This window comes from Oryctolagus cuniculus, chromosome 10 (genome assembly GCF_051225735.1).
Source record: "Oryctolagus cuniculus isolate XC-2025 breed Fujian yellow rabbit chromosome 10, ASM5122573v1, whole genome shotgun sequence".
NCBI lineage: Eukaryota > Metazoa > Chordata > Mammalia > Lagomorpha > Leporidae > Oryctolagus > Oryctolagus cuniculus.
Window position 1 is genome coordinate 104,808,903 of NC_142876.1, and position 22,406 is coordinate 104,831,308.

Below are 22,406 nucleotides of genomic sequence, written 5' to 3' on the forward strand. Positions count from 1 at the left end.
CACACAAGGATATACTTATAGACATACACCTGTTTTAAAGGTATTTTTTTTTTATTTGAAAGGCAGAGTGACCATACTTCCATCTGCTGGCTCGCTCTTCAAGAACATGCTGAGGCCAGGAGTCAAGAACTCTGCCCAGGTCTCCCGCGTGGGTGACAGGAACCCAAGCACTTGGACCATCATCTGCTGCCTCCCAGGTGTGTGAGCAGGAAGCCGGCTCAGAAGCAGAGTCAGGACTCGTCCCCAGGCACTCCGATATGGGATACTGGCATCTGAATCAACAGCTGAGCCCCCTGGGACACAACGCCCACTCCAATTATGGTAAATCTTTAGAATACAAACTTTGCTTACTTATTCCAGTTTCTTAGTGAAAGAGTTTCAGCAAAATTTATTGAGAATTAGGTCTACTGTGCTCCCACCTAGGGATGGCAGGGGACGTGAGAGATGTATCAGTTGTCTATCTCTGTGTCACATATTATCCTGAAACTTAGTTGTTGAAAAAAAAATCCGTAAGTATTATTTCAGTTTCTGTACCTCAGCAATTTGGACATGGTTGAAGCTCTGTTCCCCGACCTCAGGGTCTCCCACAAAATTAGTCAAGATTCAACTGGGACAGGGTCCGCTTTTTTTTTTTTTTTTTTTTAAGACTTATTTATTTGAAAGTCAGAGTTAAGCAGAGGAGAGGCAGAGAGCGAGGTTTTCCATCTGCTGTTTCACTCCCCAGTTGACTGCAACGGCCAGAGCTGTGCCGGTCCGGAGCCAGGAGCTTCTTCTGGGTCTCCCACATGGGTGCAGGGGCCCAAGGACTTGAGCCATCTTCTACTACTTTCCCAGACCATAGCAGAGAGCTGGATTGGAAGAGGAGCAGCTGGGACTTGAACCGGTGCCCATATCAGATGCCAGCACTGTAGGTGGTGGCTTTACCCACTAAGCCACAGTGCCATCCCCAGGGTCCACTTTTTATTTATTTATTTAGTTATTTAGACAGGCAGAGTGGACAGTGAGAGAGACAGAGAGAAAGGTCTTCCTTTGCCGTTGGTTCACCCTCCAATGGCCGCTGCGGCGGTGCACCACGCTGATCCGATGGCAGGAGCCAGGTACTTATCCTGGTCTCCCATGGGGTGCAGGGCCCAAGCACTTGGGCCATCCTCCACTGCCCTCCCGGGCCACAGCAGAGAGCTGGCCTGGAAGAGGAGCAACCGGGACAGAATCCGGCGCCCTGACTGGGACTAGAACCCGGGGTGCCGGCACCACAAGGCAGAGGATTAGCTTAGTGAGCCGTGGCGCTGGCTCAGGGTCCACATTCACGTGCACTCTGCTTGTTGGCAGGGTTTAGTTCCCTCACAGGCTGTAATGTTTCAGTGTTGTGCTTGAAAATATTTTTTTCTAATAGTGATGCTTTATGTTGGACTGATTGTCTGCTGGCTGGAAGCACTTTCAGTTCCTTGCCCCATGGTCCTCTCCAGTGTGGCAGTTTGGGTCATCAAAGCCAGTCACAGAGTCTACTGGCCAAATGGGAGTGGCAGTGCTTAACAAGCTGACCTCGGAGTGTCGTGCCGTCACTAGTGCCTTGCTCTGCTAGAAGAAGTCCCAGGCTCCGGCTCGTTCAAGCAGAGGGGCTGCACAAGGGCCTCAGGGCCAGGCGGTGGAGATCTTTGGGTTTGCCTGCTGTGTTCAGAAGAATGCAAGAGTGAGTATGGAGGCAGTACTGGGGGGAAGTGGTTGGCTTCCTGGAGGAGGTGGGGCTTAGGCCAGGACCAGGGTGTTCTGGTCATGTAGTGCCATCTAACACCTCAGCCGCAAAGGGGAAGACACAGGGCAAGGAAGGATACAGATAGAGAATTGGGCCATGAATGCCCCATCCATGGCAGCTCCCAGAATCCCCTGTGCCTTTGCACAACTCAGGCTGCTACTGTTTGAGATAGGCAGCCAGGGCTTACAAAGAGATGACCATTAACTTTTTTTTCCCCTCTCCCACATTTGCATCTTCTTAGCTTAACATAGTACTCAGCCTTGATAACTTTATTATTTCTCTTGGTGGTATTGTGTATCTTCGAGCCTGCTTTTAAACTTCCTGTGGTTAACATTTATCCATGTTGAAGGTTATAGCTGGATCTGTTCTTCCTAACTTTTGTTTACAGATTTATTTGAAAGGCAGAGTTGAGGGTAAGTGGGGGAAAGAGCATCTGCCCACTGGTTCACTCCCTAGGTGGCCACAACAGCTGGGTAAGGCTAACACCTGGAGCCCCATCCCAGGTCTCCCACGTGGATGGCAGGGGCCCAAGCACTTGGACGATCATCTACTGCTTTGCCAGGCATATCAGCAGGAAGCTGGATTGCAAGTGAGCAATACGGTTGTTGCAGGCAGTCTTTTGCCTCCTCCTGTTATATTGTCCTGTTGAGTTACTGAAACTCCTTATATTTGGGAGAGCAGTTTTTTGTTGTGTACCACCAGTATCTTTTCCCACTTGGTACCTTGTCTTCATTTTCTTCTGTTTTTAAGGTTTATTTATTTGAAAGGCAGGGGTAGAAGCAGAGACCAAGAGAAAGATCTTGACTCTCCAGGTGGCCTCAGTGGCTGGAGCTGGACCAGTAGCTTGGATCTCCCTCCTGATTGCCCATTTCAGTTGGAGGGGCCTGAGTACCTAGGCCATCTCCTACTGCTTTCCTGGGTGCACCAGCAGAGAACTGGATTGGAAGTAGAGCAGCTGGGACTCAAATGAAAAATTCTGTAATTTCAGTGATAGTAAATTTGCTAGTGTTTTCTTAGCATGTGTTATGCTTGTATAAGACCATATCAGGGGGCCAGCGCCTGCAGTGCTAGCACTGGTTCGAGTCCTGGCTGCTCCACTTCTCATCCAGCTCTCTGCTGTGGCCTGGCAAAGCAGTAGAAGATGGCCCAAGACCTCGGGCTCCTGGCTTCGGATTGGCACAGCTCTGGCCATTGCAGCCGTCTGGGGAGTGAACCAGTGGATGGAATGCCTCACTCTACCTTTCAAATGAATAAAAATGAGCCTTTTTAAAAAAAAAAAAAAAAACACTAAATCTACAATAGGGTAGCAGATGTTAGAAGGAAAAGGTTGTAGTCACAATTAATGGACTTTGGGCTTTGGAGTGAGGTGAGGGTGTGTCCGTCTAGAGAGGTCAGATTAGGCTGTGATCTCAAAGGGCAGTGGCTTTTTTTATGCGGTCGTTTGTTGAAGAGTTGGCTGCAGTTTTGTCTGATGGAACGAAGAGGGAGAAGCTTCGACTGCCAAGTGACAACCCCCTGGGCAGGGCTGGTCTCAGCCTGAAGCTCCCGAGGCTGGGAGTGGACCGCTGCCTGCATGGCACGATCGCCCGTGGAAGCCCGGTGTTCCCTCCCCACGAAGGTGAGCCTGTGGCTGAGAAAGTGCTTGGATCTAAAGTGCCATCGCTGTCCCCGTTCTGGGGTGTTTGGGCTTTCTGTCCTGTTCCACCGACCTGGGTGTTTGCACTGCTGAGAATCGCTCCTCAGGAAGCCCTCGGTGCAGGGTGGCCTTGGCCCTGCCCTTGCTGGCCCTGCCCCTGCAGGGGCCCTGCCGAAGTACGTTCTCCTGCGTGTGTGTGGAGATGTGCGAGCTCTCCCCTGTGGCTGTGGTGAGAATTATGGGAAAACGCAGGATTAAACCGAATGCAGAGGACTGGTCCGAGGTTAGCGGACGGACGGCGCCAGCCAGCAGCGCCACACTCCAACCTGCAGAATCTTTTATTCGTAGGTCTTCGTGGAAGAGCAGTCTTCCATGGAATTCATCTGTGAGATGAGTATTGTGGCCTCAGAGATGAAAAGCCTGTTGCTTTGGATGGTCTCCCACATGAGCCAGTGGCAGTTCCCCAAGATCTTTGCATGGACATGTCCCTGTGCCACCTGCTGCAAGACGTGTGGCGTTTATGGCCACAAGTGAATGCCCTTAGAGGACCTGTCTGCTCTCCAGACTTCCCTTTTGAAATTGTTTAGTTTAATCCAAAGGTCCAGGTGCTAATTGTTCTCTCCCAGCCCCATCTTTGTAACTCTGCCTTTCAAATGTGAGTGATGTTTGAGAAGATGAAAATGCTAGTTTTCATTTGTTGGCACATTTGTACTGTACCCCATAAATACATGCAATTATTGTCATTAAGAAATACTCCATTATTGTAATGGTGGCATATAAATCTGATTTCTAACGCGAACATTAACAAAATGTTAAAGATTATATCTACAATATAATCGGCAGCTGAGCAGGGTGTACCTGGGAGCCGGAGCTCTGGGGGGCCCTGATCTCAGGACACGGGGGCTGTGTCTCCTCTCTTGAGGCGGCGCAGGACGAATGTCCCCAGGGCCACCAGGGGGACGCACATGGTGGAGGCGGCCACGAGCAGCCCGATGACAGCCAGAGCGTACGGGGGGTAGTCCCTGGTCACCAGCTGGCCCTGCAAGGGGGAACAGACATCAGCAGCAGGAAGTGCCCCAGCCCACAGGCACCCACGTAGGGGAGCCTGGGGTGGCGCCCACTGCGAGGCCTGCGCAGCCTGGGAGATGAGTGCCGCCAGCCAGCCAGCGGTGGAGCTGCTGCTCCGACACCCACAGATCAGCGCCTCCCATCAGAGGGACCTCGTAGGACCTCCAAAGGGGGACAGCAGCAGCCCTTGAAGAGAATGTACTTCCTGTGCTGCTGAGCATCTGTCAGATACTCCCGGGCTGTTTGCACGCTGTGATGGGTTCCCAGATTGGGAGAGATCTGGGGGCCTGGCCAGGGAGGGCAGGTACCTGGCTGGCGTCCCAAGCTTGGTACTGCAGGGTCCCCGCGAGGATGTAGTCACTCAGGTAGAAGATAAAGAGGCCAACCATGAGCAGCGGGCTCACGACTGCCCACAAGATCTTCCAGTACCAGCTGAGGGCGCGGCCGGTCATGGCCTGGAGTTCACGTTCAAACCTGGTGCAGAGGGGACAGGAAGTCCGGGTGACTCATGGTGCCGGTGCCAGGGCCGCTAGCCCGGCGTTCTGCTCAGGACGGTTCTGTTCAGCACCTGTGAGGATTGCACAGGGCTACAGGTTCCTCTCTGCCTGATGCCTTCTGCAAGGGCGTTTTGGGGTGGAATGGGGCAAGGGCAGCTGCAGGGATCCGTGGGAACAAGGTGGGATCTGGGTCAGGCCTGCCCTCTGTGCGAGACTGCTGTCCATCAGCAGCGGCTGCCTGTGACAGACGCGTTGTCTGCTGGGAACCAGAGCAGGGCTCCCCGGGGCACAGAGCAAGCCCACCTGGGTTACAAAAGGCTGGGGCCCAGCCTGCTGGAGCTGAGCTGGAGGAGCCGGAGCCTACAGCCTCCATCCCCATCCATCTCCCCGCACCCCCACACGCTCCTTCCATTCTTGGCACCAACTGCCACTAGCACAACAGTGCACAACAGCATGGGGCTTCCTGTGGATTCTGTAGATGAATCTCTCATCCTTCCAGTACCCACACGTGTAGTGTGAGAAGCTCTGCAGCTCTTACGGACACACTGGCCCAGAACCAGGATGGGCCTCCTGCCTCCAGGCCAGGGCCTTTGAAACTGCCTGGCAAGAGAGTGACTGTCCAGCTGCAACCACAGTCCCCTCCTAGCCTCGCACCGGGGTCAGGTTCTGAGCCGCCACGGCAATGCAGAGCGCACTGCCTGCTCAGGCCCACTGCTGATAGCACCCACAAAGTCGCGTGAAATTTCATGAACGCCAGGGGCGTGCACAAGGATACTGGCTGGATTGCGGGGGTCCTCTCATCCCTTCACCCCATTCCCACATGCCTGAATATAGCAAGGGGAGGAGCTACAGGAAAGGGGCAGCCCTGGTGCTGTGGGGTCTCCTCACCTCCTCAGCCCGTACACGTAGCACAAGGCGACCGCCTCCACCAGCACTATAAGCAGCAGGGACAACGTGGCTGCGTAGTCGTTGAAGATGTCAAACCAGTAGTTGCCGGACTCCAAGGTGAACACCAGGCCGATGGCACAGTTGATGAGGCACACCAGACCTGGGGGCACAAGACCACCCGCTCACCTGCCGCAGACCGCCTGGCCTCCTTACCCGGTTGACTGCGGGGTGGCAAGAGCAGACTCTTATGGGAACGTTGGCCAGCCATGGCGGGGCCGCCCTGACGGTGCAGGCCGTGGACGGGGTGGGGAGCAGAGGTGTCCCAGGAGTCACTGGTTCCAGTTCATGGCAGTGCCCAGCAGGCATCAAACTCAGCAGAGTGACCAGCAGGGGGTGCTATTCTCATGGGAATGGCGTCAGGCTGTGGGGCGGGGGCTGCTGTTCATCCCAACCCCTCAGCCCCAGGGCTCAGGGGAGCAGACGGGAACGAGGGGATCCCTTGAACCGTTTCCTGAGAGCTCTTGTGCCAGCCCAGGAGGGGAAGAGGGAGAAACCAGCGTTTACCAAGAGCCTACTCACCGTCCATTCCCCAGGTTGGGGGAGGGGACTCAGAGGCGTGGAGCCCCTCGCCCCTTCCCCCACAGCACACGCAGCAGACAGGAATCGAGCCCCTCAGCCTCCACTTCCTGCATCGGTATCCCCCTGACCCCTGGCTGCCGGCGCTGAGCCCCCATGGAATGTCTGTCCTGGCTCCCACCTGCCCTTTCCCCTGTGGCCCTGAGCCCTCTGCACCCTGAGGGGACCCGGCCTGTGTCATGCTGACGACAGAGACCAGACCCCAGAGGAGAGGGGACGGGCCCTACCCGCGTGGTCAGGGTGAGGGGCTGGAACCAGAGCGGGCGGTGGCAGAGAAGTCTCGTCACGGGGACGGACGGGGCTGGCCACGGCAGCCTGGGTGGATGGAGCTGACGGCAGGAGGGAGCCTGGGAGCGGCTTCATTGGCAGCAGCAGTTCCTTTGCTGACAACCCCAGTGCCCGGCAGGACGGATATAGGGACTGGCTTCCATCCTGCCACAGTGATTCTCAGGCAGGCAGCAGAGAGACCGCTCCTCCTCTATAACACATGGAACTCACCTAGACAGTCTGAGTGAACTCAGGAGACAGTAAGCACCACATGGTTTCACGTAGGGAAAGTTCTAGAACAGTACAGACAACCCTAACTGGTAAAGTCGGCATAGGGGTGGCCTCTGGGGTATCTACTGCTTGGGAAGGGATGCAGAGCAGCTCTCTGGGGTATGGGACTGACTCTTGACCCGAGTCAAGATGAAGCCAGATGGAAAACTCCTTGTGTTACAGGGCTGGTGCGGTGGTGCAGCGGGTTAAGCCACCATCAGCAGCACAGCATCCCAGAGACACTGGTTCAAGTCCAGGCTGCTCCACTTCTGATCCAGTTCTCTCCTAATGTGCCTGGGAAAGCAGCAAATGGCCCAAGTGCTTGGGCCCCTGCACCCACATGGGCGACCCAGATGAAGCTCCTGGATTTGGCCTTTCCTAGCCATGGCCATTGTGGCCATTTGGGGAGTGAACCAATGGATGGAAGATCTCTCTCAATTATTTATAACTCAATGGAGAATCACATGCATGGAGCGAGTCATGGGGCCAAGTCCCCTAATGGGGAGGAGCCGATGGCGGTTTCACGGGTGAGGTTGCTGCAGCCCTCGGCAGCCACCCTGCCAAGCACCTGATCCTGGACAAAACTCCTGCACCATCCCCGCCCCACAAGCAGCCCTCCCAGACCCCGCCTCCTGACCTGAGATGACCTCCCTGGGCAGGAGGCTGGAGATGAACTTGCTGTCGGTCAGAGGGGTGATGATGGCCATCGTGTTTCCCAGCATGCTCCCCACACCCAGCAACAGCATCATCAAGAAGTAGAGCACCGACCACAGCTGCGACACCTCCATGTTCTTGATGGCCTCCGTGTAGACGATGAAAGCCAGGCCTGTGCCCTGGACGGCCTGCGCACAGAGGGAAGACACCGGTTCCATGGCCAGGGATCCATGATGCACAGTCGCCTCACCCACAGCCTGGGCTATGCAGCCTGGGGGACCTCGGGCCAGGCTATGAGATGCCACATTCTCTGGCTGGGTCCACCCTCTGCAGGCCAGGTCCCCCAAGCTCAGAACTAAACAGGAAAGGAGGCCGTCAGGAGCTCAGGGAGCAAGCTCGGCAGGAACTTGAGTCTGCCTGGAACCAAGTTCCTCTCTCCGGCTCCAGTGCACACAAATGGTGGGTTAAATACAGTTTTTTAAAAGTTGGGACTGGTGCTGTGGTGTAGAGGTTAAGAGCTGCCTCCTGCAGTACAAGCATGGGTGCCAGTTCAAGTCCCAGCTGCTCCACTTCCAGTCTGGCTCTCTGCTGTGGCCTGGGAAAGCAGTAGAAGATGGCCCAAGTCCTTGGGCCCCTGCAGCTGTGTGGAAGATCTCGAAGAAGCTCCTGGCTTCAGATCAGCCCACCTCCAGGCACTGCGGCCATTTGGGGAGTGAACCGGTGGACAGAAGACCTCTATCTGCCTCTGCCTCTCAAACAAAATAAATATTTTTTTTTTTAAATAAAGCTTGGAAATTTTCTGCTTCCAGTGTCCTGACTGGGTGTTCTGACATCTGGGGGGCTGGAAACCGAGGAGGGATAGAGGGGCTACAGTAGCAGCAGCCAGCCTGGGGGACAGACCCCTGTATGGGCAGCACTGTGGTGGAAACACTGAACCATGCAAACCCAGCCTGAAAGGCGGATTCCCTGTGGGTGGGGGAGGCTCCTGCCTCCCAGCAGCAGAGCAGCCAAAGAAAATCCCGTCTGGGGAAAGCTCCTCAATTTTGGCCCACAGAACCCTGAGATTAAGATTAGGCAATGAATTTATAAACCCCAAGACAAGTCATCGCGAGGGCAGAGGCAGCAGGAATAAAAAAGACTCAGGGACCAGTGTGGCGCAGTGGGTTACGCCTCCACCAGCCGGGAGACTGACATCCATGTGAGCATCACTTCCGATCCGGCTCCCTGCAGATGCTCCTGGGGAAGCAGCACAGCTACTCCAAGTGCTTGGGCCCCTACACCCACCTGGGAGACACAGATAAAGTTGCAAAGGTAGAAATATCTAACAGGAAAGGATTGGGAAGCTGAGAAGTGACAGCACAGGGTAGGCGTTGTGGCACGGAGGTGAAATGCCGTGGGATCCTGTGTCACACGCTGGAGTGCCTAGGGCTGAGTCCTGCACACACTTCTGATCCAGACCCTGCCTGTGTGCACCCTGGAAGGCAGCAGATGATGGCTCCGGTACGTGAATCCCTGACACCCACGTCAGAGACCCACATGGAATTCCTGACTCCTGGCTGCTGCCTGGCCCAGCCCCACATTTTGCAGACATTTGGAGAGTAAACCTGCTGATAGAAGATTTTTTTTTTTTAAGATTTATTTCATCTCTTTGAAAGGCAGAGTTCGAGAAAGAGAAGTCTTTTATCTGCTGGTTCACTCCCCAGATGGCTGCAATGGCCAGAGCTGGGCCAGGCTGAGCCAGGAACTTCTTCCAGGTCTCCTACATGAGTGCAGGGGCCCAAGCACTTGGGCCATCTTCTACTGCTTTTCCAGGCTCATTAGCACGGAGCAGGATTGGAAGTGGAGCAGCCAGAACTTGACCTGGCACCCATATGGGATGCCAGCACTGCAGGCAGCAGATTGACTCACCATGCCATAGCGCCGGCCCCGTCCTCCTCTTTTAAGTAATAATATATACATCTATACCTAAAATACACTGTCATACAAAATAACAATAGTATTCGATCCACAGGTTTAAAAAGATAGAACTCAGGGACTGACACCGTGACACGGCAGCTTCAGCTGCTGCCTGCTACACTGGCATCCCATGTGGGCACCGATTCGAATCCAGGCTGCTCGACTTCTGATCGCGTGCCCTGCTGATGTGCGTGGGAAAGCAGAGCATGGCTCAGGTGCTTGGGTCCCTGCATCCACGTGGAGACCCGGATGCAGCTCCTGGCTCCGGTTGTGGCCATCTGGGGAGTGAACCAGCAGATGGAAGATCTCTGTCTCTCCCTCCCTAACTCTTTAAAATTAATAATTTTTTAAAAAAGGACTGGATAACAATATGTAAAAGAGGAGGGAGGTGATGAAAGCCTTCTAAAGGTCCCATGTGGGAGGGCCGTCGGGAGGCTGTCTGATTTCAGACTTTGGGAAATTAAATGTGCCTGGGAAAATGTCAAGAGGACAAACAAGTACCTGAATTTGAAGCATCAGAGAATAATGGGGGTGAGGAGAGACAGGGAGAGAAGGAGATAGCAAAGAAAATATGGGGGAGTGGGGAGTCTAAAGAACCTGGACCCCCTCATTCTAGGACACAGAGCCCAGCCCAGCGGTCAGCGAGGAAATCACCCAGGTGCCACAACTGCCAAGGAAGCTGAGCCGAGAAGACGGGGGAGGCAGGGAGACAATGGCTCTCCCGGCTCAGCTGAGCGGGATCGCGACGAAGCCAGTGCCGTGGGGACAGGGGCTCCGATGCCTGCCCCAGGAGGGACGGTCAGGCCAGCAGCCAGTGGCGGCAGGGAGCTAGGGCTAGTCAACCAGACGCCAGCATCGCCGCCTTCCCACAAGGTGATCTAGAACTCAGCCACCCATCAAACAGTGAAAAGGCAAAAATAACCACAGCCAACCAGAGCCAAGAGGTCTCCCTCATTCCTATTTTTTTTTTAAAAGATGGATTTTATTTATTTGAGAGGCAGAGTTATAGGGGCAGGGTGGGAGTAGAGAGAGAGATATTTCATCTACTAGTTCGTTCCTCAAATGGCTGCAAGAGCTGGGGCTGGGCCAGGCTGAAGCCAGGAGCCTAGAACTCCATCTGGCTCTCCCACATGGGTGCAGGGACCCACACACTTGAGCCATCTTCTGCTGCGTTCCCAGGTTTGTTGGCAGGGAGCTGGAGAGGAGTAGAACAGCTGGGACTTGAACCAGTGCCCATAAAAGATGCTGGTGTCACACAACAGATCCTTATCGCTAAACTGAAGTATTCTCTAAAAACACACTCGAGAAGAAATCTACAGAATTTATATTTATGTTAAATAGAAAAGAGGTAGAAATACACCCACAATCACTACCACTTCCCTGTAGAAAACTTAGTGAATAAAATTTTCAAAAATGAATGAGAAATCCAAAAAGCAAAAATGTTAACTGCAGGCAATATGGTAGTCTACATAGAAAATGGAAGCATATTGTAGACAAGAATTCAGAAGAGAATTCACCAGAGCTGCTAGATACACGATCAACATGCAAAAATCTTTAGCTTGCTTTTCCCACAAAAATATGCAGTGATTCAAAGGCACCAAGACACCCATCTCAAGAACAATAAAACAAGAAGCCTAAGCAAAGATTTGTCAAGATTTTCATCTATAAAACAAATTCAAGATCATAAAAATTCTGAGTGAATGCATGCTCCTGAAAAACAGTTACAATTCAAAGATACTAATTCTCCCCAAATCATATCATAAAATCAATGCAGCTCTAATTTAAGTCCCCTAAGGCATTTTTTTTCTTCTGCAGAACTCATTAAGCTGCTCCAAAATTAATGTGAAAAAGAAAGATCTCAGTATAGTGGAGATAATTCTGTATAAATATAAAAAGTGTTATTAAGTAGCAACAGTTTAGAAAACAAAATACCAAGAGAATATTAGTAAAGGAATAAATAAGTCATGGTATGTTGTGTGATGGGATAAAATGTGACACATAAATGAAAAATTACAATCTATAATGAGAAAAGTATTTTCCAGGTCACTTATATCCAATTAAAAACAGCCAACAAAAAATGTCATTCAAAAACATGAACATGGGTAATCATTGAAGAAAAAGCTCTCACCCCTGGGGAGCAGGAAAACCCAGGGCTGGCCATGAAGAGGGCTTTTACTGAAATTCTACTTTTTTTTTTTTTTTTTTTTTTTTTGACAGGCAGAGTGGACAGTGAGAGAGACAGAGAGAAAGGTCTTCCTTTGCCGTTGGTTCACCCTCCAATGGCCGCCGCGGCCGGCGCGCTGCGGCCGGCGCACCACGCTGATCCGATGGCAGGAGCCAGGAGCCAGGTGCTTTTCCTGGTCTCCCATGGGGTGCAGGGCCCAAGCACCTGGGCCATCCTCCACTGCACTCCCTGGCCACAGCAGAGGGCTGGCCTGGAAGAGGGGCAACCGGGACAGAATCCGGCGCCCCGACCGGGACTAGAACCCGGCGTGCCGGCGCCGCAAGGCGGAGGATTAGCCTAGTGAGCCGCGGCGCCAGCCCTGAAATTCTACTTTTAGATTAAAAAATCGCAGGGGCTGGTGCTGTGGCCCAGTAGGTTAATCCTCTGCCTGCAATACAAGCATACCATATGGGTGCCAGTTCAAATCCCAGCTGCTCCTTTTCAGATCCAGCTCTCTGCTAATGGCCTGGGAAGGCAGTGGAAGATGGGCCAAGTGCTTGGGCCCCTGTACCCACCTGGGAGATCCGGAAGTAGCTCCTGGCTCCTGAATTCAGATCCGCCCCACTGTGGCTGTTCTGGCCATTTGGGGACTGAACCAGCAGACTCAAGACCTCTCTTTCTCTGTCCCTCTCTGTCTCTCTAATTCTGCCTCTCAAATTTTTTTTTTTTTAAATCTGAACACAAAATGACAAATGTTTCTAAGTGTCCACTCGGAGTGGTGCGTCTGTGGGCGTTTGTCATACGCGCTGTTCTACGGGCCGGCAGCCTAGCACGGTGGGTGAGGTTGCCGCCTGCAGTGCCAGCATCCCCTCTCGGAGTGCTGGTTCCAGGCCTGGCTCCTCTCCTGCGGATCCGGAGAGCCTCTTGCTGAGGCCCCTGGAGAGGCAGCCGCAGGCGGCCCAGGTGCTAACCTCCCATGCAGTTTTTTCTGGGGACAGAGCTCTGGCTCCTGGCTTCAGCCCGGCCCATAGCTGGCCATTACGGACATCTGGGCAGTGAACCGATGGATGGAAGATACCTCTCTTTTCCATCTCTGTTTCTTCCTGTCACTCTGCCTTTCGAATAACTAAATTAATGTCTCAAAAAAAAAAAAAATGTTCTCAATAAGAGAAAAGGGCGGAAGGAGGGACACGGGTCCCACAGGCACCTGCTCAGGCAGAGGGCCGCCAGGGCTGTCCTCCGAGCGCCCCTGGACCTGCTGGTGCCTCCCCCGCCGCCCGCCGGCCCCACACAGGCTCCCGGTGCACAGAGGGAGGCGAGCCCAGCCGCCAGCCACCGGCTCCTCACCGTGTTCAGCTCCGACTCCAGGCTGCAGTTGCGGATTTGCGGGGCTATGGCGCTGTACTCGCTGGGGTAGGTGGACGCCAGGTAGCTCTTCACCTGCTCCAGGTTGTCGGCGGTCACGGAGCCATCCTCAAGGTCGAAGGAGTTGATCAGCAGCAGAATCACCCTGCAGGGCAGAGCGCGACACTGACCAGGGCCCGCCTGAGAGCCCCTTCCTGCGGGAGACCCAATGACCGCAACCCTTGTAGAAGGGTGGGCAATCCTTGGACACCTGGGAGGGGGCAGTGATGGCAGCAGGAGCTACAGCCGCGCAGCCCGGCTCTTGGAACCTCCGGACCAGCGCAGTCCCGTACAATTGCTGTGACAATGTGTACAACTGCTGCTACCTCAATGTCTGTCTGGTGCCCAGGGGCTGCGTTGAGGACTGAGCACTTGAATGTGGCTGTGCCACTGAGGGACTGAGTTAAATTATTTCAAATTAACACGTATTAGCACACCTGTCGGGCTGGCACTTGGGCTGTGGCTGCAGGCGGTGCATTCCTTAAGCTCCAGGCCTCAGCTGGAGGCGCCTTGGGAGCTCCAGTCCGCGGAATGCCCGGTGGTGCTCCCCGCTTCCAACACTGAACTGGGGGCAGCGGTCCCCTCCTCCTCCACTCCAAGTGCAGAGCGGCTCCCTGCGTGCTGGGGACAGACCTCCCAGTGGGGCTGGAGGGGGTGCTGTGGAGTGCACTGGCACTGGGTGCTGGCTCTTGCAGGCAATCAGCTGGCTCCCTTTGGTGCAGTGAAAGCCTGGGAGTCTGAACACACCAGGTGGCCCCAATACACCCATCCCCTCGCTGACAGCCCCCATAGGAGCTTCACTAACCCCACAGGACACCTGCCCCTCCCACAGCAATGGCTGAGCTCCCCGGCCCCACCCAGCACATGCCCTAGAACTCTCCACCTAATCCAGCCACACTCTGCTCACTGGGACTTGGAACTGGGCTCCCTGTGCTGTGCCTAAGGCACAGTATGATGCCACAGCTTGTCTGGATTGCCAGCCACGTTTTGGCACTCTGCCCAGGCCCATCCTCTCGAATTGACAGAAACAAGGGATCCCCTAGATGCATGAAAATCCACATCAGAATGCAAGAACTGAGCAGACAAGGTATGGACTCCCCCAAAAGGGCTCAAGAGTGCATTGATACTGGAATGTGAAGAAAGGGCGACGGACAGAATGCCACAATCAGAATTCAAAAGGGGGCCGGCGCTGTGGTGCAGCGGGTTACCGCCCTGGGCTGAAGCACCAGCATCCCATATGGGTGCCAGTTCTAGTCCCGGCTGCTCTTCTTCCAATCCAGCTCTCTGCTACGGCCTGGGAAAGCAGTGGAGGATGGCCCAAGTCCTTGGGCCCCTGCACCCGCATGGGAGACCTGGAGGAAGCACCTGGCTCCTGGCTTCAGATCAGCACAGCTCCGGCCATTGCAGCCAATTGGGGAGTGAACCAGTGGATGGGAGACCTCTCTCTCTGCCTCTCCTCTCTCTGTGTAACTCTTTCAAATAAATAAATCTTTAAAAAAATTAACAAGAGTGACTGTAAGGTTACTCATAGAAATGCGATGGAGTGCAGACAAACAGTTCAGTGTAGTTAGGGAATCAGTACATGACATGGATGAAAACTTCAGCTAAGGCAGAGATGAAAAACCAAATGGAAATATAATTAAGTACCCACTAAGTTAACTATAAAATCCAGTGGAAAGCCATAACAGACAAGTTGAGGAAGAAGAAAAAATATCTGATGTGGACAATAGGTCTTTTAAAATGTAACAGTAAAAAAGAAAAAAAAACTATTAAATAACAGAAAACTGTCCCAACTTGGACAAAGATGTGGATATCCAACTACAGGAAGCTCATAGAACCCCAAATAGGAATGATCAGAAAAGATCCTCACCGTAACACATTACAGACAAAATATAAAAGTAAAACATACAGTGAAGACCTAAAACTTGTAATACAGAAATTCCAAGTTACCACTTTTTTTTTTATTTGACAGATAAAGTTAGACAGTGAGAGAGAGACAGAGACAGAAAGGTCTTCCTTCCATTGGTTCATTCCCCTAATGGTTGCTAGGGCCGGTGCTGTGCTGATCTGAAGCCAGGATCGGGTGCTTCCTTCCAGTCTCCCATGCAGGTGCAGGGACCCAAGCACCTGGGCCATCCTCCGCTGCCCTTCTGGGCCACAGCAGAGAGCTGGACTGGAAGAGGAGCAACCGGGACTAGAACCCGGGGTGCCAGCACCACAGGCGGAGGATTAGCCAAGTGAGCCATGGCGCCGGCCCCCAAGTCACTTCTAAAGCAACTTCCCATCACACTGGTGGTAGATTTTTCCAAGAAACTCTATAGGCCAGGAGAGAACAGAGAGATACAATCCAAGTTCAAAAGAAAAAACTGCCAACCGGAATATTTTACCCAGCAAAGCCCTCACTTATAAATCAAAATGAAATAAAGACCTTCCCAGACAAGCAAAAATGCAAAGAATTCATCACTCCCTAGCCAGCCTTATAAACAATATCAAAGATGTACTATACAGACAAACAGAGATAGGCAATCAGCATCATGAAAGAATAAGAAGGTAGAAAATCTTTCAGAAAAAAAAGATTAAAAAAAATAAGAATCTTTATGGAAAAATGGTAGGACCAAGTAATTACTTATCAATAATAATCTTGAACATAGATGGACCAAATTCCCCAATTAAAAAATACAGACTGGCTGAAAGGATTGACAAAAAAAAAAATTATGTGCTGCCTATAAGAAACACACTTCCTCTATAAAGATAAACACAGACTGAAAGTGAACAAATGGAAGAAGATATTCCAAGCAAGTGGAAATAAAAAGTGAGGAGTAACTAAACTCTCATCAGACAAAATCAACTTTAAGATAAAAACCATTAAGAGAGACAAAGAAGATCACTACATAATGACCAACGGATGAATTCAAGAAGATGTGACTACTATAAATATATACGCAACTAAAGCTAGGGACTCCCAGTTTTGTAAAGCAATTTTTGATTGATTTATTTTTAGAAAGTCAGAGTTAAACACACACACACACAGAGAGAGAGGGAGGGAGGGAGGGAGGGAGGGAGGGATCTTCCATCTGCTGGCTCACTGCCCAAATGGCCACAAGGGCTGGGCCAGGCAAAAGCCAGGCTTTATCTGAGCCTCCCACATGGGTGCAGGGGCCCAAGCACTTAGGCCATCTTCTGCTGCTTTCCCAGGTGCTTTAGCAGGAAGCTGGATGGGAAGTGGAACTGCAAGGACTAGAACTGCTGCCCATATAGGATGCCAGCGTGACAGCTTAGCCAGCCATGCCAAAGTGCCCGCCCCATACAACAAATGTTAATGGATCTAAAGAGAGACAAGCTCAAATACAGCAGTACTGAGGGACTTCAAGCCCTGCTCTGCTCAATGGTCAGATTGCCCAGATGAAAGGTCAACAAAGAAACAACAGCGCTACTGTACTCTACAAAACGCACGGGCAGTGCTACAGAACATTTCCATCCCACAGCTGCAGAACACACATTCTGTTCATCAGCGCATGGAACAGTCTCTACGACAGACTCCATGCTAGGCCATGAAACAAGTCTCAACAAATTCACAGAATCAAAATCATACATGTGTCTTTTCAGACCACAATGGGGTGCAACTGGAAATAAGTAAAAGAAATTCTAGAAATCATGCAAATTCATAGAGACTGAACAGCACTCTCCTGAATAAACAGAAGTCATAGAAAAAAAAAAACCTAGGGAGAAATAAGAAAATTCCTTGAAATCAATGGAAATAAAAGCATAACAAATCAAAACTCAAGAGATGCAGCCAAAACAGTGGAAAGAGCCAAGTTTAGGTTCCAAGATGGCGGAGTAGAGAGGGAGGTTACTGCTCTAGCCCAGGAGAAGATAGTTTAAAAAGTGGAGAGAGTGTAGTCTCAGGCAAGAGTTAGGGAGAAAATGGCAGAGGAAACTCTACCAAAATTGGAGGGACACGGTGGACCCACATGGAGGGCGTGGGCACCCACAGCTCAGGACTCCAGCAGCTGAGAGCCTATGCACCAGTGTTGGAAAGTGAGGTGAGACCAGACCCCAGCAGGCCAAGCTGCAGGAAGAGTCGAGAGGGAACCTGGCTTGAAGCCCCATGGGGGATAGTGTGCCAGCCAAACTAGAGGAGGAAAAAAGGTACTGGATGGACACATTCTCTCTCCCCAATCACTTTACAATGGTGTCCTGTAACAAGCCAACAGATCGGGTGTCATTTTGGACATACATAACAGCTGCGCCAGCCAGCTCACGTCTGTGACCATAACAGCAACCAGCAGAGTGGACTCCTGACTCTGGTGGGGAAAACTAACTGGTGGCTAGGAGCTTGTGACTGTGTGAGGCTTCTGCATCAGGACTGTGAAAAAAACTGAGGGTGTAGGGAAGACTCATGGTGTGGCTGGGATTTTTTTTTTTAATTAATTTATTTGACAGGTAGAGTTACAGACAGTGAGAGAGACAAAGATAAAGATATTCCATCTGATGGCTCATCCCTCAAATGGCCTCAATGGAGCCATGCCAATCCAAAGCCAGGAGCCAGGTGCCTCTTCCTGGTCTCCCATGCAGGTGCAGGGGCCTAAGCACCTGGGCCATCCTCCACTGCCTTCCTGGGCCACAGCAGAGAGCTGGACTGGAAGAGGAGCAACTGGAACTAGAACCCAGTGCTCAAATGGGATGCTGGCGCCACAGGCAGAGGATTAACCAAGTGTGCTATGGTGCCAACCTGTGGCTAGGATTTTGAGCAGTCTCAGTGGGAGACTCCACAAGTTTGGGGGTTCCTGATTACCTAGTGAGAGACAATGCTGGGAAAACTGAACTTACACTGAGGACTGCACAGATCCTTTGTGTGGTCCTTGGGACAGAGCAGATAAATATTATATCCACTGGGGCTAGTGTTCAGGCACTGGCCTGCATTGAGGAAAGTAGCTCCGTTGAGCATAATAAATTTCCCTTCTGATTAAAAAAAGAGAGAGAGAGAAGATTTGCCATGAAAAACATGTGTGTGTCACGTTAGGCACGCCTTTAACCCTGGAGAACTGAAAGGGCTCTCTGGCCACACCCACTATAAGCCTCTAGATATTCACTGAAATAAGATAGTACATTATCTACAGAGTCATAGTACAAAGATAAAAGTACATAAAGAGATAAAAGCTGCCAGAAAAAAAAAAAAACCGCAGCAGCAGAAGACACCAACAAGTATCTCCACAAATACTGTACAACAAACACACCAATTCAAGACACAGGAATAAAGACAACATGACGTCTCCAAAAGAATACAACACTTCAATACTAGATTGTGAAGACGACGAGACAGAAGAAATGCGAGAAATGGAATTCAAAAAATTGATCATAAGATTACATAGAAGTATCAGAAGCAAATGCACAAACTACAGAAATTTGTGCAGGACATGAAAATTTCTCCCATGAAATTGAGATATTGAAGACAAATCAACATGAAATGAAGAATTCAGTAGAACAAATAAAAATGCAGTGGAGAGCCTCAATGACAGAATCAGTGAAGAAGAACAAAGAATATTGGACTTATAAGACAAAGCAAAGGAAATTACACAGTCAAATCAAAGACTAGAAGAGGAACTTAGAAACTTAAACACTGTTGGAAATCCACAGGACACTACAAAAAGACCCAATATATGGGTTTTAGAAGTTCCTGAAGGCATGAAAACAGAGAAGGGATCAGAAGGCCTTTTTAGTGAAATAACAGAAAACCTTCCTAATTTGGAGAAAGAAAGGGACATCCAAGTACAAGAAGCACAAAGAACTCTTAATAGACATGACCAGAAAAGATCCTCGCCACAACACATTGTAGTCAAACTCATCACAGTGAAACATAAAGACAAGATTCTAAAATGTGCACTAGAGAAATGCCAGATTACTCTCAGAGGATCTCTAATTAGACTCACAGCGGACTACTCAACAGAAACCCTACAGCCTAGGAGAGGATGGTGAGATATATTCCAAGTCTTAAGAGAAAAAAAAAAACTGTCATCCCAGAATATTATACCTTGCAAAGTTCTCATTTATGAATGAAGGTGAAATAAAGCCCTTCCATAACACAGAAACTGAAATAATTGTTGCCACCTGTCCAGCCTTGCAGAAGATGCTTGAAGATGTGTTGCACAAAGGAAACAGAGAAACATGGTCATCACTATGAAAGAAGGTAAAGCAAGAAAAGATCTCAGTAAACTGGCCTGCATTGAGGAAATCCAAAAGTAAAACATAGGAAGATTCTTGGAAAAATGTTAGGGCAAAGTCATTACTTATCAGTAGCCACCTTGAAAGTAAATGGCCTGAACTCCTCAGTTAAAAGACAGACTGGCTGAAGGAATTAAAAAAGAAAATCTATTTGCTGCCTACAAGAAACACATCTCACCAACAAAGATGCACACAGACTGAAAGTGAAAGGATGGAGAAAGATATTCCATGCCACAGAAACCAAAAAAGAGCTGGTGTAGCCATGTTAATATCAGACAAAACAGACTTCAACACTAAAACTGTTCAAAAAGACAAAGAGGGGCACTATATAATGATTAAGGGATCAATTCAACAGTAAGATATAACTATTATAAACATATATGCACCTAGTTACAGCGCACCTGGCAACTTAAAGGAAATGTTGAAGAACTTAAAGGGAGATTTAGATTCTAATACAATAGTATTGGAGGACTTCAATACTCTACTTTCAGCAGTGAACCGATCAACCAGACAGAAAATCAGCAAGGAAACAGTAGAGTTAATCAACACTACAGACCAAATGGATGTAACGGATATCTACAAAACTTTTCATCCTATAGTTGCAGAATACACATTCTTCTCAGCAGTGCATGGAACTTTCTCTAGGATTGACCACAGACTAGTTCATAAAGCAAAATTCAGAAAATTTAAAAAATAAATCAAAACCATACCATGCGTCTTCTTGGACCACAATGGAGTGAAACTGGAAATCAGTAACTCAGGAATCTCTAGAGTATATGCAAACACATGGAGACTCAACAACATGCTCCTGAATGAACAGTGGGTCATAGAAGAAATCAAAAGAGAAATCAAAGAATTTCTGGAAACACATGAAGACAACACAACATATCAAAACTTAAGAGATACAGCAAAAGCAGTGTTAAGAGGGAAGTTTATAACAATAGGTACCTACATCAAGAAACTGGAAAAGCACCAAAAAAGAGCTATCAATGCATCTCAAGGAACTAGAAACCAACAGCAAACCAAAACCAAAAGTAGTAGGAGAAAAAGAGTAATTGGGTCTGGCTCTGTGGCCTAGTGGGTTAAAGCCCTGGCCTGAAACACCAGTGTCCCATATGGACGGCTGTTGTGGCTAATTGGGGAGTGAACCATTGGGTGAAAGACCTCTTTCTCTCTCTTCCTGCCTCTCCTCTCTCTGTGTAACTCTGACTTTCAAATCAATAAATAAATCTTAACAAAAAAAATTTTAAAAAGGAGTAATTAAAATTAGGGAAGAAATCAACAAAATTGAATCCAGATAAACAATACCAAAGATCAGCCAAACGTTGAGCTGTTTTTTTTTTTAAATTGACGTACCACTGGCCCAACTAACCAAAAAACAGGAGAAAGAAGACCCAAATCAATAAAATCAGAGATGAAAAAGGGAATGTAACAATAGACACCACAGAAATAAAAAGAATCATCAGAAATAACTACGAAGAGCTGTATGCCAACAAACTGGGAAACCTAGAAGAAATGGGTAGACTCCTGGACACATACAACCTACTAAATTGAGCCATGAAGACATAGAAAACCTTAAAAAACCCATAACCAAGACAGAGATTGAATCAGTAATACAGACCCTCCCAACAAAGAAAAGCCCAGGACCAGATAGCTTTAATGCTGAATTCTGCCAGATATTGAAAGAACTCACTCCAATTCTTCTCAGGTTATTCAAAACAATTCAAAGAAAGGGAATCCTCCCAAATTCTTTCTATGAAGCCAGCATCACCTTAATTCCTAAATCTGAAAAAGATGCAGCAGAGAAAGAGAATTACAGACCAATTTCCCTGATGAACATATTTGCTAAAATCCTCAACAAAATTCTAGCCAATTGAATCCAACAACACATCAGAAAGACAATCTACCCAGAACAAGTGGGATTTACCTCTGGTATGCAGGGATGGTTCAACACTTGCAAAGCAATGTGCTAGACAATATATTAACAAACTGCTGAATTAAAACCATATGATTATCTCAATAGATACAGAGAAACACTTGATAAAATACAACACCCTTTCATGATGAAAACTCTAAGCAAATTGAGTATACAAGGAACATTCCTGAACACAATCAAGGCAATTTATGACAAACCCACAGCCAGCATCCTACTGAATGGGGAAAACTTGGAAGCATTCACACTGAGATCTGGTACCAAACAGGGATGCCCACTCCCACCATTGCTATTCAGTGTAGTCCTGGGAGTTTCAGCCAGAGCCATTAGGCAAGAAAAAGAAACCAAAGGGATACAAATTGGGAAGGAGGCAATCAAACTATCCCTATTTGCAGATTGTGGTGGAATGAGAAGGTCATGCCAAGATGGCCGCTGACAACATAAACTGCCTGGCAATAGGCTGTGATTGGATGGCTTAGGAAACCACACAACAACAGAGCCTGACAACAGGCTGTGATTGGATGGCTTCAGAAACTGCCTGGCAACACAGCCTGACTGGCAACAGGCTGTGATTGGATGGCTTTGGAAACTGCCTGGCAACAGGCTGTGATTGGTTAGGGCATAGACCACCCCTTGACTGGATTGGCTGCCTTGGCTATATAAGCTGCTGTAGCAACTGACATAAACCAGTCTGCAGGCTGCTTGCCTCAGGCCAGCTTTCACCCGACTCCCGGGGTCTGTGTGGTGACTCCGCGCCTCTTGCCCACCCCCACCCCCCGCTCCTCCTCTCAGGAATGAATCCACAGCAACAGCAGATGACATGATTCTATATATATGGGATCCAAAGGACTCCAAGAAAAGACTATTGGAACTCATAGAAGAGTTTGATATAGTAGCAGGATATAAAGTCAATACACAAAAAGCAACAGCTTTTGTTTACAGAGACAATGCCATGGCTGAGAAAGAACTTCTAAAATCAATCACATTCACAATAGCTACCAAAAAAATCAAGCACGTTGGAATAAATTTAACCAAGGATGTCAAAGATCTTTACGATG

The 22,406-nt window shown here is 49.7% G+C and overlaps 1 protein-coding gene across 10 annotated transcripts in view; it reads right to left on the reverse strand.

The window, feature by feature from the left end:
- Positions 1–623: 623 nt before the first annotated feature.
- Positions 624–22,406, reverse strand: part of SLC6A20 (solute carrier family 6 member 20) — a 51,673-nt gene continuing 29,890 nt past the window's right edge. For 8 of the 10 annotated variants that reach the window (XM_089305576.1, XM_089305579.1, XM_051851700.3 and 5 more), the window contains 5 exons: positions 13,137–13,299; positions 7,653–7,857; positions 5,843–6,002; positions 4,766–4,931; positions 624–4,428 (listed from right to left, as the gene is read on the reverse strand). In XM_089305576.1, the coding sequence (XP_089161702.1) occupies positions 4,279–4,428; positions 4,766–4,931; positions 5,843–6,002; positions 7,653–7,857; positions 13,137–13,299 (844 nt within the window). In that variant the 3' untranslated portion in view covers positions 624–4,278. The remainder of the gene's footprint in view (positions 4,429–4,765; positions 4,932–5,842; positions 6,003–7,652; positions 7,858–13,136; positions 13,300–22,406) is intronic. The other 2 variants (XM_089305574.1, XM_051851701.3) reach the window with 2 other exon arrangements.